The 17685-nt window shown below is 43.2% G+C and overlaps 2 protein-coding genes across 3 annotated transcripts in view; both read right to left on the bottom strand.

Annotated features, from left to right (window-relative positions):
• LOC126402807 (lysine-specific demethylase 9) overlaps nucleotides 1-3491 on the bottom strand; it is a 9229-nt gene extending 5738 nt beyond the window's left edge. The window contains exons 1-2 of the mRNA XM_050065083.1: nucleotides 2786-3491; nucleotides 500-1167 (exon numbers count right to left, since the gene is read on the bottom strand). Coding sequence (XP_049921040.1) covers nucleotides 500-1167; nucleotides 2786-3368 — 1251 coding nt within the window. The 5' untranslated portion in view covers nucleotides 3369-3491. The remainder of the gene's footprint in view (nucleotides 1-499; nucleotides 1168-2785) is intronic.
• Nucleotides 3492-5566: 2075 nt separating this feature from the next.
• Nucleotides 5567-17685, bottom strand: part of magi3a (membrane associated guanylate kinase, WW and PDZ domain containing 3a) — a 194324-nt gene continuing 182205 nt past the window's right edge. The window contains exons 16-22 of one of the 2 annotated variants that reach the window (XM_050065067.1): nucleotides 16952-17137; nucleotides 16659-16752; nucleotides 13763-13838; nucleotides 13450-13587; nucleotides 11673-11811; nucleotides 11311-11383; nucleotides 8523-8590 (exon numbers count right to left, since the gene is read on the bottom strand). In XM_050065067.1, the coding sequence (XP_049921024.1) occupies nucleotides 11331-11383; nucleotides 11673-11811; nucleotides 13450-13587; nucleotides 13763-13838; nucleotides 16659-16752; nucleotides 16952-17137 (686 nt within the window). In that variant the 3' untranslated portion in view covers nucleotides 8523-8590; nucleotides 11311-11330. Of the gene's footprint in view, nucleotides 8591-11310; nucleotides 11384-11672; nucleotides 11812-13449; nucleotides 13588-13762; nucleotides 13839-16658; nucleotides 16753-16951; nucleotides 17138-17685 lie in introns of both variants that reach the window. The other variant, XM_050065066.1, reaches the window with a different exon arrangement.

Here is a 17685-nt window from a genome sequence, read left to right on the forward strand (position 1 = left end):
CCGGCTGTATCTAGGCTAACGGCTAACATGCTAGCTATTATTTCTATGTCACTAGTCACTTGAAACAAATTTAGGACGATAGGAGTTGGGTTGAAATAAAACGAAATTTCCCTTTAACTGACCCCTTTCGATGCAAAGGAGCAGCGGCTCTACTCCGAGCTCCTCTACCTAGCTCTTAGACTGAGCCCAGCCACCCTTCTGAGGAAACTCACTCCGACTGCTTGTATCTAGACCTCATTCACCACAGACTTTTATAGCAAAAACTGTCAAACGTTAGCCAGTTCCAACCTCTCAAATTTGATTTCTATGATGGTAAATTGAATCTTTTTTGTTCCGAAAACAGCCCTAATTTAAACTAAATTAAAAAACTCGGCTGACTGAGCTGATCATGAACAACACCCACTGACCACCGCTCTCATCATAAAGTATGACTTATAAACTTGGTTGCGGTAAAAGTGCAGATGTTGAGTGCAGGAAGTTACCTGACCTTGTCACATACCTGAGAGTGAAAGTTGGCGATGGTGGTGGTCTCTATGTCTTTCTTGCCCAGTATCTCCATTTTGACCGGCGTGTTGGGGAAGTTGAAGGCAAAGTAGTCCAGAAAGTCAGGTAGGAAGGCGGCTGCATTGTGCACCACTGTCAAGGCATACGCGGCTGCACCTCTCGTCTTCTCGGCAAAAGTCAACTCCAGAAACTCCTGGGCGAAGCACTCCATCTCAGCCGGGCTGAGGCACGCTAACTCATCAGCGTAGGCGTGCAGAACTAACCCCCCGCCGTTGGCTTGCCTCTCCTCGTGCATGAAGCGTCCATACCAGGTGCCCGTCTGCAGGCAGGAGCTGCGGATGTAGTGGTCTTGGTGGGAGAGGAAGGGGACGTGTCCGAGTTTGAGAGCTTGGAGGTAGGGTTGGTGGTTGGCGACAGCGTCTCTGACAGGGTGGTGGTTACTTTCGTGCTTCACAGAGCCAGGCAGAGACGGATCGGGGTGAACGGGCAGAGTGAGATCTGCTCCGAGCCCTGCACATACAGTCTGAACAGCTTTGTTGTGCATGTGTCGGACCTTCTTGGCACTGTGCTCCTCCTCGCGGTGCTTCTTCTTCTTCTTTTTCTTCTTCAGGAGGTATTCCTCCAGTGTAAAGGATTTGACGTTCTCATTGTGGGGCCTCGGCTCTGCAGGTACAAGAGCAGGTAAAAGTCAGGGGGGCAGGGTCCAGGTAGTTTCATCTGTGACCCTGCTGGGCACTACAACAGATTATTTTCATACATAATCTATTTTATTGACAATCATGCTGGATACAGGGTGTCCACAGATATAACCAAGTTAAATTTAAGACTCTTTAAGACCTTTTTAATAGCACCTTATTTTCACGGTAATGTTACTGTAAATATTTAAGACCCATTGAATCTGAATTTAAGACACCTGAAGACTTTTTAAGGAGCTGTAGACACCCTGTGACAATGGCACGCTATCCATCCATACTCACAACATTATTGTGGAGGAGTTACCCAACTTTTTGACTGTCACACACCCTACAATGATTGATGCTAGACAAATAAATTAGATTTTGAAGGCATATGTATCTATTTAGTTCTTTATAATGGCACCATTGCACAGTCTGCCTCTCCTGTAAGAGAGCAAGTAAAAGCAAGGCTGTAGCCATGGACTCAACATTGGGGGAGGACCAAATCTACCAAAACCAAAAGTCATAACTGAATTTCAGGAATTATTTTGTGCTGTTTTAGTGCATAGGCTTGTTGAAAACTGTGTCAGTATGGAAAGTTAAGTAGTTAAGTGTCCTTTTCCTTAAAATGCCAGTTGTTCCCTCACCAAAATTTACTTTAGAGCACTTTTAGCACAGACCGGCAACCTTTACTATCAAAAGAGCCATTTTTGGCTGGAGTCACAAAAACATATTTGAGCCTCATAGTTGAATTCAGCCTATCAACATTATTACTACTGGATCTAAATGAGCATTCATTATTGTTGTAGCACAAGGTGGCTGTTCTGCAGAAGGCTATTTATGATTATTTGGTACTTTGACTTACTTTAAAGCAAATAAATTTGTCCCTGATTCCTTTCCAGATTTTAAATCCACAGCCAGCCTAGTTAGGGAGACTCAAGACTACTGTAGCCATCTCTAGTGATGTTTTTGGAGGAAAAGGCGCCAGGCCAAAGATGAATGACGCACATTTTAGTAGATGAAATGTTAAAATATTTTTTTAATCGGTGTATAGGCTGCACATTTTAACGGTTGATGAATGTAAGAATCACTTTAGGGAAGTGTGCCCTAAAAAAAACCTGACATGAAAAGTTTTGTTTGATTGTTTTTTATTATAGTTTCTAAGTAATTTGTGCCATAACTAAATTAAAATTACCTGAATAAAGAGTGAACTTTGTAGAAGCTTTCTTAACTATTTCATTTATGATTAATTATGTTTATAGTTTCATTTGTACTTTTTGGGTCCTATTGATCCAAAATAGCTCGGACAAATTAAAAATGCATGCTAAACAAAGTTCAGGTCAGCGGAGGATATCATAATATCATAATTACTGGCATGGGTAAAAGTCACTTAAATCTGATTACAAAAAGCATTTATTTATTTATTTATTTTTTTTATACATATTATCATAGTATTAAACCTTGATTAATGAAAACTGTAAACCCCCTGCAACTTGCCAAAGACCTGACCCCTGTGTATCACTGAGAGAAAATAAAACAATACATATTACAGTCTATTTTTAAATAACATACCCCCTTTAGAATATACACAGAATAATGAAACTCACCCTTCTTCTTCTGCAGCTGCGTGTGTTTCACATTAGCCTCGGTGTTTTCCTTCTTGAGCTTCAGTTTCAGCTCCTTATCCCGGTGCTTGTCTTTGAAATCCTGGGGCTTGGCCTTGACCATTTTGAGCGGCGTGAACGTGAAGAGCGCAGGTGGCTCATGGGGCAGCGCTCGCTTCTTTTGCAGCTGCTCGGGCACCTTCCTCTGAGGAGGAGGAGGAGGAGGCGGAGGTGGAGGAGGTAAAGTCGGCTGCAGGCTCTTGGTGCCGTTGGTGAGCCCGTGCCGGTGATGGTGGTGATGGTGGTGGCTGTGCAGGACATGTTTCTCCGCGCTGAACTTGAGGGGTTTGGGGCTCTGCTGCAGCTGATGCGGCTGGTGGCTCCGGTGCTCGGCGTGTTGTTGGTGGCTGAGGTGGTGATGGAGCTTCACTTTCTTCGCCTCCTTCACCGACTTGTCCCGTTTGTCAGCGGGCGGCGACAGGTCCCTCTTCTTCTTCTTCTTCCTCTCTCTGATGAGTCTGGCCAGGCTGTCCCTCACCTTCTCCTCTTCTACTTTGGCACGGAGCAAGTCGACTTGAGCTGCCATCTTTGCACGTACAGTACATTTAAAGGACTCGGGGTTCCTAGCGCGCAGGCGCCCGAAGAATTGTAGTCCTCCTGCCGTTAATTTGTAGTTCGTGTCAATATTTTGAGTCTTCTGCGCATGCGTACTATATGGAGCTATGGGAGATGTAGTTTTTTGGTGTTGCAAAGCTGCACGGGAGTCTGAGTACACTGTGAGGACTGCGTGCTGTCTCGCACGCACTCACTTCTGCTCTGCTGACGTCATGGTTAATTTGATCACAGCCACGAGAGGCAGTGCTTCACCGTGGACGGTCCTGACGTCAGTGTGAAACACAAATACTGCTGTTACTAAACCTTTTATTACACCACGAGGCTGAATTAAAGGATGAGTTCACAGCTTTTTAAGATTCAGATTCAGATTCAGAATACTTTATTAATCCCCGGGGGGAAATTGTTTTTGTTCCAGTCTTTAAACACCAGTCAGGTTCTTATATGCACACTGGAACATGTTTTACTTTCTATAATCATTATACTGGTCATTAATCAGAAATTAAAAATACTTTATTGATCTCTGGGAGGAATCTGTGATACCTTACAGTCACTCTGGTGTATAGGGTAGAGAATTATAACAAAGCAGAAAAATAAAATATGTAAAAATATAAATATGTGCATTTTGCTACAGTGTATAAAACTAGTAAATAAAGTTTTATGTAATACATCACACTTCTATTGAGCTTTTCAGAGTCTGCGAAGACACTTTACACAGAGTAGGATGATAAAAACACAGTAAATTCTTTATTAAAAACAATAAAATAAAAGACTAAAATTTGGAAGAGTCATCTAGGGAAACTAGTGGATTTCACAGAGAGGAGGCAGTGACTGTCAACCCTGTCATTGCCCTTATATATATGTATAAAAATATGTGTATTATGCTACAATGTGCAACACAATACGCAACAATTAATACATACACATGTAAGCACTATACTCTTTTCTACTGCTGCTAATAATAATAGGTCCTGCTGGAAATATGTCACTACTGCCTGTAGTGCATTTAAAAATTGTATGTTGCATCAGTTTTGCCTCAGGTTTTAGCACTGAATCACACTTTGATGATCGTTACAGTCTTGTGACCAAAAAATAATGTTAAAATCATTTCTTGCTCATGTGTTCAAAAGAGTCTTTTAAACCGAAAAACCCGTTTGATTCTTTTGATCTGAGGACTCTTACGGACTAAAAGTTTAAGAATTACCTACAGAGTTATCAAGGAACGGACACATAAATTGAGGTAGCCAACAACCCGCATTTGAAGACCTTCTATTAAAAAAAGCAATGACTTGCTTGGCAACCAGACCAGGGGCCGTATCCACAAAGCTTCCTCGTGCAAAGAGTTGCTCCTCGTGATGAAAGTCTTAGAATTGTGACATTTTCTTACAAGGCAGAGGAGAACTGGTGGAAACACAGACGTCAGAGGAATATTCTCCAAACGCTACAGATTAGATTGTGCAGGAATAATATGTGTGGTTGATGTGATTAGGGATACGCACACATTTCCCACCCAACACTTTAACACCAGAAATAAAATGACTTGGGTCTGTCTCAACCTTCCATCAGCAGTGATCCCACTAACACTGACAACACCTTCACAGTCAGCAGTTCATTTCATTCCCACTGGGTGTTCACACCTTGCAGGCTCACAAAAGGGCGTGTCTGTGACAACCAATCACATCTGTTAAAAGACAGCATCACACCTAGTAACAGGGGCGACCACACCTATTCACTAAGGTAAAAGTTTATGTCCCTTCCTTGGTAAGAGTTACTGAGAACTTTCCTAAATCACTCCTAAGTTAGGATCTTTTAGTAAAATTTTTAATTTAAGTTTGGAGCTCTCTGAGTCTAATTGAGACAGGTGATTTGTCACAATGTGGAGCCACGCTAGGCTTGTAAAAAGGGATTAGGCATTTAATCAGGACCAGGCTTTTAATTCAAGGTTTGTGGTGTTGAGATAATCTGTGGTGGCAGTCAGAGAAGTTTTAAAAATGATATCTGTTAACACGGCAGAGGCACATCCACCAAAATAAACTGTATATAAGGCAAGAAGGAACATGTGAATCTTGTAACAGGCCTTTGATTGTTTTACCAATAAGAGCAGGATCAGTAGAATAATTTTACTTCCCTTAAATCTATGAAAAAAAAAAAAAAAACCCACATCAGTCACGTTTATTCAGTAAACCTTTATTTATCAGTGCATGAACAGAATGCCATGACCAGATTATTTCTTTTCACCCATTTTATATCATTTCCTCGCGACTCCCTTAAAAAAATAATGAAACGATTTACAGAGGATTTTTTTTCCTGCATGAAGGCAAAGATTTATACAGGTGCTGTACAATTTATAAACATTTACAACTACCATGATGTCAAAACTAAAAGACTTTCTTTTTTTTTTAATATATATATATATATGTTGGAGCGATGCAAGGCCACAGTATCATACATGGTAATGGCATGAACAGTAAATAATACAGTAGCCCATCATATCAACAATAAAGTGGACAATAAATTAGTACGTGGTCTCACAGATCGACACAGATGCATGTGTTACTTCCTTCAACAGGCTGATGAGGGGACGCTTGAAGCAGTTTGTGAAGAGCAGTTCATGAACCACTAGATGTCTCTGTACTCCACAGAAGCTACATTAAGACAACACTAGATTTTGTCTCCAGAGCAGGGCACAACTCATACCAATAATTTAAAAATAGATATATTTTTCCATCTGGTACTTTAATCCCTGTTTGATTAATCTGATTATAGATTAAATTCAAATAAAACTCCCAAAGAGGGGAACGTATTGTGATGACGTTCCCTCCATGTGTGGAAAATTAACTGCATTCTCAGGGAGTGTATTTATAACACAAACGTGACAGCCATGATGGTGTTAAAGACGAACAATTAAGCATTTACATACCATTTTTTCTCACATTATGGGTCGTGTACTAAATTAAAAAAAAAAGGATCAAAAATAGATTTGGAGGTTAGAATGAGGAAGAATGTTTTTGTGCCTACATTTGTGATAATAAAAATACCTCTTAACAAGTCGAAGGCAGAGTTCTCACTTCTTACAATCAAGCTCTGTTAATTCAACTCATCTAAATTATGTGTCGATATACGTGTCATCACTTTGTTAAATAATATATGTCTCAGATTATAGTCGATGCTACAGCGATTATCTAAAATACACAGGCCTACCAGTCAGCTTGTATACATACACACACAGCCAGAGAGGACGTAAAATACAGAGCTGCGAACAGTAGACGACATTATGAATCAGGCTCGCGTGATTCATGTTTTACAGACCGTGAAGTCGTAGAAATAGAATGTATAGATTTTCATAGTGTTGTTGTCTCAGATGGTGATGCTTGCCTACACATTTTATTTCTGTCGTTAAGTCCCACATCGAAGGTGAAGTGACTCAGCGTGGATATGTGTACTGACAGTTTTTGTTTACATATAATTTCAATAAATTACATTATGCTTTATTATTAACACACATGTAACAAACATTATAACCACAAGTATCTGGTCTGCTGATTGATGCATATAAAGCTCCCAGGTGGTCCGTCCACCCTCTGGTAAGCTAATGGGATGAAAGAGTCTTCTCATGTGCATGAATGCAGTCACCCAAACAGTTTGCGACAAAAAAAAAAGACAGTAAGTGTCACGCTTTGCAGCCGATTTTTAAGAGAAACTCACCAGCTTCACTTTTGAGTCCATCCACCAGTGACAGCAACTGTGAATCAATCTCGCCGGGGGGAAGAAAAGCTGAGTGACGGCATGAATGTGTCTTAAACCTTCAAAGTGACACAAAAAAAAGCTGGATCCTTCATCGAGGCGGGTAGACAGGGAGCGCAGTTCATCTCACAGTGAGTGCAATACGGAGCAGCTTCTTTATAACCGGAGTCTGATTGGCACAAAAAGACTTCAGTGTCGCATCCCAAAAAAACAACAACAACAACAAAAAAAAGACACTCAGAACCAACCTGTTACACGTATCGTCGCACAGTACTAATACTCATGTATCAGACATCAGCAGCTTGATGCAAACTGACCGAGGCAAACTGGGTGAAAAAAAATAAAGCAATGAGAAGCTATGTTGCTGGTTACACAGTGATCTGCTTTGTCCGAGATTGCTAGAAATAAAAATCCTTCCATTGTGAATGTCCATCTTTTAGAGGCTCAGCTTTTTTTAAGAATCCTGGGAGTATCAGACATCTGCAAACGTCGTCTCCACCTGCGACTGGATCTTGGCAGAACTGGGAACTTTCCATGGACCAGGGGTGATGGGAGCCTTCTTGCTGGTGGTGCTCCCGTTGCAGCTGGGGTCCTGGATGCTACTGCTTGAACCTCTGGGATCCTTCTTGTTCACCTCTTCCCGATATTCCTTATCCCCCCTCTCTCTTCCGCTCCTCCGGGTCAGGGTGCTGCTATCAACATCTGACCCTGCCCTCTCCCTGTGCGTTTGGGGTTTCTGTGCCGCTGCCTCTTGCTCAGCCCTTTTGCCCTTCTTGTGGCGTTCGCTGGTCCCCGTGCTTTTGTCTCCACTCTCTGGAGCCCCCCTCTCCTGCCAGTAGGCTGCTTCCTCCTCCTTGTACCTCCAGTCCTTCCTTTCTCCAGAGGCAGCGCTAGGCTGTTGGCCAGCTGGACGCCGGGGGCTCTGGGGCTCCTCCAGGTTCTTCAAAGGCACAGCTGGGTCATGTTCTCTCTTAGAGCCCTTCCTGGGGCTAGAAGAGTGGTGGTCTCTCTGCCCATGGGCTTTTCTGTCTTTCCTCATGTCCTCCAGGGATCCGCTGTGGCCTCGCTCGTTGTTTCTGGGGCTCTGAGAGCGCTCTCCGTGATCTGCCCAGCCATCGGTGGCTCTCATCGGGCTAGCGGACTTGGAATTACTCCTGCTCGTTTTTCTGGTGTGGGTGCTGGGGCTGGTGGTACGCTTATGGTTGTGGTGAGACGGCTGCTGTCCTCTTGATCGGTTAGCCTGCCTACCATGCTCCTGCCCAGCGCCAGGGGACCCAGATGCTCTGGGATCCCCCCTGGAGAACTCATCAGGGGCGGTTGTTTTGGGTGAAGATGGGGACAGTTCAGAGGTAGAGAGGGAGACGGAGGATGGAGAGGCCGGAGATGACTGCCCGTCAGATACAGAAAGTCTGGGGAAGCTTGAGGTTGGAATGGTTACTTTGTCCTTTGAACCTGAGAAACAAGCAATGGGAAGTAAGAAGATGTCAAACCTGGTCTTACAGTAATACGTGGAATGACCAGAACCTGTTAACACTGCATTACGTGGTGATGGCAGGTACTGTGTTGAAATTACGTGCTAGTGTTGTATAGAAATGTGTCCCCCTGTCAAATAGTGTTTCCCTCCTGTTAATGCGTCACGCCCCACTCAGTGGTTGGGTTAAAGCTAAGGGTTGGCTCAGGATTTAGGTAGGGGGGAACACATACCACCAGGGGAATGGTCTTTGACACACCACCGGCACCACCGAAACAGTGTCAATGAAAAATCAAGTAGGATCCTCCGTTATGGTTGACACACGAATGGGTTCAACAATGTCCCACAATGGGGGGTGGTCGATGTTACAACCCCATACGTTGTATGAAGTTTAGTATTACAAGCAAGAAAGTCCAAGTACAGAGGAGGTCAGGGGCATGGATGGCTCAAACAAACAGTGGACTTTTAGTAAGTGAAAGTCAACTTAGACTTATTTATAAGTCTTTTATGACGTGCTTACATCCCATACATAACAAACGTAATTATTTCAACCAAACACACAAGTTTTTCTAAACCTAACCGAGCAGTTTTGGTGCCCGAAACCCAATCATGCCACCTCATACGTAACAAACGTAGTTATTCAAACTGAAAACACTGTATTTTTCAAAACCTATCCAAATTGTTTTGGCGCAGACGTGTTGCCCCACATATAACAACTGTACTTATTTCAACCGAAAACATGATCTTTTTCTAATTCAAACCATGCCGCCTGTGTCTAACAAAGCAGTCATTTAAACCACAAACACAAGATTTTTCAAAACCTAACCAATTAATTTTGGTACCTTGCCCCTGACATAACAAACATAGTTATTTTTAACCAAATGCAGGTACCTCAACTCAACAATGTCGCTCTGACATAACAACTGTAGTAAATTTAACCGAGAATGAGTTTTGGTGCCTGAACCAAACCATACCACCCCATACATAACAAATTGAGCATAGCGTTAGTTCAGGCAGGACACAATGTCAAGCTCAGCTCACATCCCAGCTACATCAGCTGATCTCAAACAGCCCAATCAACTGATGGAGCAGCTGATTGATGGAAGGGAGTCAGCTGATAGATCACATGATTCCTTTCTATGCAACCAATTGGTGAATCTCATTCAGGACGCCCTATTTAAACTGCTCTGGCCTGCCTACTGTTGCTGCTTCCTCTGCAAGCTGCTTTGCAACCTGCCTCCACCCCAGCTCCTCCTTTTCATGCTGCGTCTGACTTATCAATGTCATTTCTGTTTGTCATTGATGCTGCTGTTCTGTTCCCGGGGGTCTTTGCTGCTCTCCCTGCCTTAGGCTTTTCACGTAAGCGCATGGAAGGGCAGAGAGGTGTGCTCTCTCCACCTTAGGCTTTCCACGTAAGCGCATGGAAGGGCAGAGAGGTGTGCTCTCTCCGCCTTAGGCTTTCCACGTAGGCACATGGAAGGGTGGAGAGGTGTGCTCTCTCCACCTTAGGCTTTTCACGTAAGCACATGGAAGGGCGGAGAGGTGTGCTCTCTCCGCCTTAGGCTTTCCACGTAGGCATGTGGAAGAGGCTGTCTGCATAGGCCGAGGAAAGGCAGAGAGGCCCCAGAACAGAGCCATACCGCCAAATATAATGCTGAACTAAAGTGTTCCTGACTGAAATGTACTTACTTTAAAAGAAAACATAAACCCAAACAAGAAATTTTGATACCTGCACCCAACTGTGCCGCCACCACATAATTCTAACACAGTATGTGCCACTACCATGTAATGCAGTGTTGAGAGGTCGTGGTCATTTCACGTACTTCTGTGCAACATGTTCTAGCTGAGCAGAAATGTACAAACTCTAAGGATCTACATAAGCTAAAATATCCCGTACATGGAATATTTTGCACATTCAAAAATAAAGAATAAATTCAGATAATTAAACATGTCATGCAACAGAAGCACAATCTCCTCATATTGTGAAAAAAGATATCCACCTTGCTCGCTTTCTGTAATAACCCTCTGTAATATCCCCCTAAATATTTGCCTTGTTTGAGATATGTATCGGCCGACGACATAGCCATCAATGGAAAAGGTGCTGGTGTTCACCCACCACTGACGTTTCAATTTCCCCCCCGAGCTGATAAGAATTGCACAGCTGTGATTGAGAGCAGATATATGCAGCAGAAAACCAGAGAGAGAAAAAGAAGAGTGATGGACTTAGTGGTGCTGAAATGAGCTTTTGGATTTCTAGGAGCGACAAACTCATAGAAATTCATTCTAATGTGGATTCTTGGATTAAAAGGTTGATGCCAGTGAATGCACACAGATCCTTTTTACCACGTGTCACTTGCTGATCAATATCTAGGTAAGAATTTTTCTGCTCTGCTCAGGACAAGGTGCGTGTTCAGTGGCATCCCAGGTTTTTGCAATACCCTTTCAAAAAATAACTTGCAGAGCTCTGAAGCCTCCCAGCGCTCCTGCAGGTCTGTTTGTTCTTCTAGGACTCACTGCTTTGGTTCAGCCCTCCACAGGGGGAAGAGTAACTCTGCTAACTGATCTATGTCAGATTGATCATGGGATGAAGGAAGGGACAAGAGAACGACACTTAAATCTGGGAGATGAGTCACTTTGAAAGGAGAGGTCAAAGGCAAAAGTACAAGGAGTACAAGGTTTACCAAGGTTATTAGGGACAGACCAAGAAAAGCAGTGAGGCCTTTAGTGATGCTCTGGTTTCATGTAGAAGCACAGGGTGGAAGAAGAGTTCAGACCTATAGGAGGAAAAGATAAATAGGTAGAAATAGACGGCCGTGCCAGTGCAGAAAACAGGAGCAGATAAAGAGCACAAGATCAAGATAGAAGTAGAGAGAATGACAGGAGAGACAGAGGTCAAGAGAGAAGCTTGCAACACATGCATGAGAATAAAAAAACTCAGCACCCTGCTATCAAGCATATCCATACAGAAGCTTGGAAACATGTATGGTTAATATGCTACTGTGTAGAACTATATGCAGAGGCAACAATGTGTGTACATGCATGCGGCTGTCAGCAGTCACTCACTGTGATCCGGGACCAAACCCTGACCAGGTCGAAGCAGCAGGTGAACTTTGCTGCCTCCTGCTTGGATCAGCTCAATAGCCCGAGTGTGCGTGATGCCCTGGGTGGCCTCGCCGTTGATCTCCACGATCTGATCTCCGACCTGTAGTGCAGATATAGTCTGTTGTTACTAAACATGTCACACACAAGAAGGTCTTTCAGAATTTCAGAGATTTTCAAACTGCAAGCACACCTTCCCTGGGGTTGTAGCAGAGTTGAGGTTGGGGTGTGATGGAAGAACATTAAGTGAGGTAAAAGGGACAGGTGCACGCCAGTGTTCTCGAAAACAGTGGGAAGTCATTGTGTTTTTGCTCGCTAATTTGGCTCACTTATTCACACGGTTAGCAGTTTGAACTGCGGCAAACACTGTGACACAGCTTAAGATGAGAGTCAAGGTACTTTAAAACCCTTATCGCCTGATTGCTGCTTTCTGTGTCAAAAATCAGACTCCTTTGTCGGAGTAAGAATACAGACATTCACACATATACTCACCGTCAACTTCAATGGGTACACCTGTTCAACTGCTTGTTAATGCAAATCAGCCAGTCAATGTGGCAGCAACTCAATGCATTTAGGCATGTAGACATGGTCAAGACGACCTGCTGAAGTTCAAACCAAGCATCAGAATGGGGAAGAAAGGCGATTTAAGTGACTTTGAACGTGGCATGGTTGTCAGAAACTGCTGATCTACTGGGATTTTCAACCACAATCATCTCTAGGGTTTGGTTCAAGATGATAGAAAGGCAACAGTAACCCAAATAACCACTGGTTCCAACCAAGGTCTGCAGAAGACCATCTCTGAACCAACAACACGTCCAACCTTGAAGCAGATGGGCTACAGCAGCAGAAGACCACACCAGGTGCCACTCCTGTCAGCTAACAACAGGAAACTGAGGCTACAGTTCACACAGGCTCACCAAAACTGGACAATAGAAGATTGGAAAAACGTTGCCTGGTCTGATGAGTCTGGATTTCTGCTGCCACATTCAGATGGTAGGGTCAGAATTTGGTGTAAACAACATGAAAGCATGGATCCATCCTGCCTTGTATCAACGGTTCAGGCTGCTGGTGGTGGTGTAATGGTGTGGGGGATATTTTCTTGGCACACTTTGGGCCCCTTAGTACCAACTGAGCATGGTTTAAACACCACAGCCTACCTGAGTATTGTTGCTGACCGTGTCCATCCCTTTATGACCACAGTGTACCCATCTTCTGATGGCTACTTCCAGCAGGATAACGCACCATGTCACAAAGCTCAAATCATCTCAAACTGGTTTCTTGAACATGACAATGAGTTCACTGTACTCCAATGGCCTCCACAGTCACCAGATCTCAGTCCAATAGAGCACCTTTGGGATGTGGTGGAACGGGAGATTCACATCGAGGAGCAACTGTGTGATGTCATCATGTCAATATGGACCAAAATCTCTGAGGAATGTTTCCAGCACCTTGTTGAATCTATGACACCAAGAATTAAGGCAGTCCAACCCAGTACTAGCAAGGTGTACCTAATAAAGTGGCCAGTGAGTGTACCTCAGACTGTATAATAAAGATGGATAGCATGACAGCTCCTCAAAAGTGAAGTCAAAACATCTCAGTCGCTGCCTGTGGCCCAACAGTGTCAGCCTTTAAAAAGCCCAACAGTACCACCTATCATTTTAATATAAAATGCAATAGTGTGCAGTATTATTATTACTCGGTTTATTCGAAGGACAGAGACAGACAAGCTAAAAACACTCACATGTATCCTGCCGTCTTTGAGAGCAGGTCCGTCCTCAGCCAGTCGCAGGATGAACAGGCCCATGTTGTACTCCTTCCCTCCTCTCAGACTGAAGCCAAAGCCACGCTGGCTGCGGTCCAGCTCCACCACAAAACAGCCCTGCAGTTCACAGACAAGAATAAGAGCCTCTGAGACTGGAGCATGTCTTGACACAAGGGTAGCCCTCGGGTTAAGAATATATAAAGATCAACTGGCATTAGAGCAGAAGGAGTAAATCACAAACACCATGTGCTGTAAATCAAGAAGCACTTAGTAAGTGTGGCTTTGGTGTTACCTGCTTAGGGCCCGAAGTGATGAGTGCTCCCATCTCTCTTGGTGGGAAAGAGTTCCTCACGTCAGTGTCACCGTTCCTACCCCAGAAAAAAACACATTATAATGTCACCAACATACTGTAGATATGAAGTATATTCAGTTGTAGCATACAAGAGGTGCAGTGCAACTGCCATTGTTAGTTTCAGACTGATAGAGTTTTCATTTTCATGGCCAGTACTGACATTGTGTAAGTAGCAAATGTGCTTTCACCTATCTGTGCGTCCATGGCCGTGTAGGTCTAAAGAGGTGTGACTGAAAAAGGTGTGATGTGATGCATTGTTATTCTGAGGCAGCAGAAAGCGACTGCACCACTGACCAACAGAAAAGGGCGCATTATTCAGATAGTAAGATGCGCCTACATAGATGGGCTCACAATACATGCACACTCTGCTTGTTACACACACAGGGACACGCGGACAGGTTGTGGGTGGGTGAAGTAATGCGTCACTGATGCAGAGCTGCTGTCCGATTGCCTGTTAAGAGAAACGCGGTGCACGTTTACACAAGAGGAGCAGCTCTGTTTCCTCTGTTAAGTTTAAAACTACAGTTTTTGGTTTAGCTGCTTTAACCCTTTAAAAACTGAGCAAATGGACTTGATTTCCTTCAGAAACACACAAAAAGTAAGTAAAAAAAAAAGAGAAAGTAAAAACAAGTAAATTAGTAAAAGGAAAAAAAAAAAAAAACAAAGAAAGAAAGTTTAAAAAATGGAAAGGAAATGACCTGGAAAAAGCGCTTAAATTTTTATTCATTTATTTTTTATTATGTAACATAATTTTAAGGTTTTTTTCAAGCTTTTTTTCTTTTTCTCCCTATTTTTAAAAATATTTTTCTGAATCTACTTATTTATATTATTATATATTTATTATTTATTAATTTTTTTATTTTTTATTTTTGCAATTTGTGGGACATTTCTCATTAGATAAGATAAGAAACACCTTTATTAATCCCACAATTGAGAAATTCCAGTGTTGCAGCAGTCAAGAAGAGAAAGAGTCAGATTAAGAATTAAAAAAAAACTAGGCAAAAGATACAAAAAATACAAGAAACAGCAATAATGTATCGATCTCCACTTTGTGCATGTATAGGTCCTGTTTGTGCATGTGTGTGTCTTTCAGACCTGTGTGTAATTGACAAGCAAAAGTGAAAACATTGAATTTCCCCTCAGGGGGATTAATAAAGTGAATAAACTTAAAAAAATAAATAAAAAATAAAATAAATAAATAAATAAATAATAATAAGCATAAGTAGTGGCCTAAAACAGAGTTGCTCATTGCCTTTTTTACATGTCTGTGAATGATATCACAACAATTTGCTCAAGCTTCAAAGGTTTAAAAACTTGCGAAAAGTGTCTGAAAGCGGCACAAAAAAAGTGACGTGGCTCCAGGTTTCAAAGGCTTAATGTCCCTCGATATTTGCTGCAGAGACATTACTGCGCTTACTGAATTGCTCTCAGCAAAAAAGCGCTCGCTTCTCCAATTTGCCAAATCAGCCACGTAAATAACAGTGCGCCAGGTGCAGGCGATTTGGCTTGTAGAGGGAATAGAAAATCACACTCTGATTGGCTAAATTCATGTTGTGCCCAAAACACACCTATGATCAATTGAGGGACTAAATACAAAACCCTTGCACCTGACGCCTGGCTTTGCAGCAGGATTACGCACCGTTTAACCAGCACAAGTGGTTGGATATGCTCTAAATGCACTTGCACCATGTGCTATAGATTGTTTAAATACGGCCCAACGTCTGTTCCACAGAGGAGAACTGAATGTCAGCACATAAACAACGTGTGAAACAGACATTAAAGTGTAGAAAACACTAGATGAGAATAAAAAACTGTTATGAAGTGCATCCGATACTGTGACCAATCTCAAGGTGAAGGATTATCTGCCGCGGGGAAACTTGTGCATTAAAATGTATGTGCTCAGTGATGTCCAAGGTGCTTTTTATAATCCTCCACTAGCTTGCATGTGTCATGTCCGCCACAGCACATACTGTGAGGAAAGTCAGCAGAATATAAGTCTCATTCTCTTCCCCTTCTGCTGCGTCCAGTACGAACCGCCACGCCTTCATTACAGCAGCATGAGCCTCTTTCTGTTAGTTTTATTATACAGCACAGACCTATGTAAATCCTTCAAGGAGCCATGTTGCTTATACAGTTCAGTGGCAGATAACGGGGGCATACTTTAATGCTTCGCAGAGCTCATTATAATGCCTTTGTGGGAACTTAGCTTCGCTGACACACTATCTAGCGAGAGTCTCGGCGTTCTTAGCAGCACTGGCATGGAGAGGAGTTTACACACTCCATGCAGCCCAGCTGACGGCCTCAGCTCATATCTAGCCTGGGCTGACCTGAGGCATGTGTTGGAGATTAGACGGCGAGGAGGGAGGGTGCTGGCGAGGAATGGACAGACAGGCTAAATGAGGAGAAGGGGGAACGCATGCTGATAGGCAGCGAAACCGAGCGAGCGAGGGTGAGAAATTATGGTGGAGAATTGCTGCAGCAGCAATGGATTAAAAAGTCTGACACAGGTAATCTTGTTTAAAAAGAAAGATCAAAGAGGAAGAGAGAGACTCCTTATTAATCTGCCTCTTTTTTCTTGGCTTCGCCATCCAAACAGTGACCACGGGGGGATTTTCTGTCTTTCTGGATAACAAGGCGAGCGTGGGCCACAAGAGATGCTAATGGGCCGCATTGTAGCTCAAACCAGAGCCTGCTTTAAGAGGATTGGGGCTAATTTATGGTTCAAGTGGCAGAACCTGTATTAAGACTGTCTCCAGTGGACTTGAGAGAAACGCTGACAAGCTTGTGTTAGTGTCTGTTCTTGTATGGGAGGATGTGTGTGTGTGTATCCGTGTACCTGTCTGGATAGCTGGGAGGCTGTTGGCCCATAGCTCTGTGTTGTGCCGAAGGGCTCTGCTTGGCTGAATTTGTTCCAGATGGAGGAGCGCTGTCTGTGAAAACAAAATAAATACAACACACCCATTTAGCACGGCACACAGATCTTGTGATGTGTTATTGGACGCCACAAAGCAGCCTTGAAACCTGCTTTTGAGAGTGCATCAACATTATCTTATTCCCAGAGAGTAAACCTGATAACTCATTTTGGAAATCAGTTTCACAGGACTGAGACTACTCTCTTTGCCAACCTACCATCTTCAGGCACAACTGTGAGAGTGACAGAATTGCCAGCGTCCTTGATGAGCTGGACGATATCGTTGTGGGACAGCTCCATGATGGACAGGCCGTTAACAGCAGAGATTCGGTCCCCAACTTTCATCTGACCTATTCGGTCTGTAGGGCTGCCCTCGATGATTCGGCCGATCTTGTGAGGTATAACTGAAACGGAAACACAGAGGAATGACAACCTGTTCATGTGGTTTGTTATGTTGGAGCATCACTTTCAAATAATAAGGAGGTTACAGTCTGTCTGAGTTACCGGGATCAATATTCCAATGTATCGATCACAGCATTCAGTATATTGTGCATTTGCATGTATGGTATACTCATTTACAAATCTCATGCTCTGAATGATGGTCTTACATTTGAAAACACCCAAAGACAAAACGGAGAATAACAAGCCTAAAAAACTAAAGCCAGGCAAGCTGTGTGAGACGGGAGCATATTTATATTCCCAGGGTCTCAAGTTCCCAGAATCCCATTTTCCCAAGGTCCTATGTTCCCAATATCATTTGTTCCCAATGTCCTTATTCCCAGTATCCTATATTCCCAGAGTCATATGTTCCCAAAGTGCTATGTTCCCAGTATAATTTGTTTCCAGGGTCCTATATTCTCAATGTTTTTTTGTTCCTAGGGTCCTATATTCCCAACATGCTATGTTCCCAGGGTCCTTTGCTATCATGGTCCTATGTCCCTAACATCCTAAG

Source organism: Epinephelus moara, chromosome 16 (assembly GCF_006386435.1).
Source record: "Epinephelus moara isolate mb chromosome 16, YSFRI_EMoa_1.0, whole genome shotgun sequence".
Taxonomy (NCBI): domain Eukaryota; kingdom Metazoa; phylum Chordata; class Actinopteri; order Perciformes; family Serranidae; genus Epinephelus; species Epinephelus moara.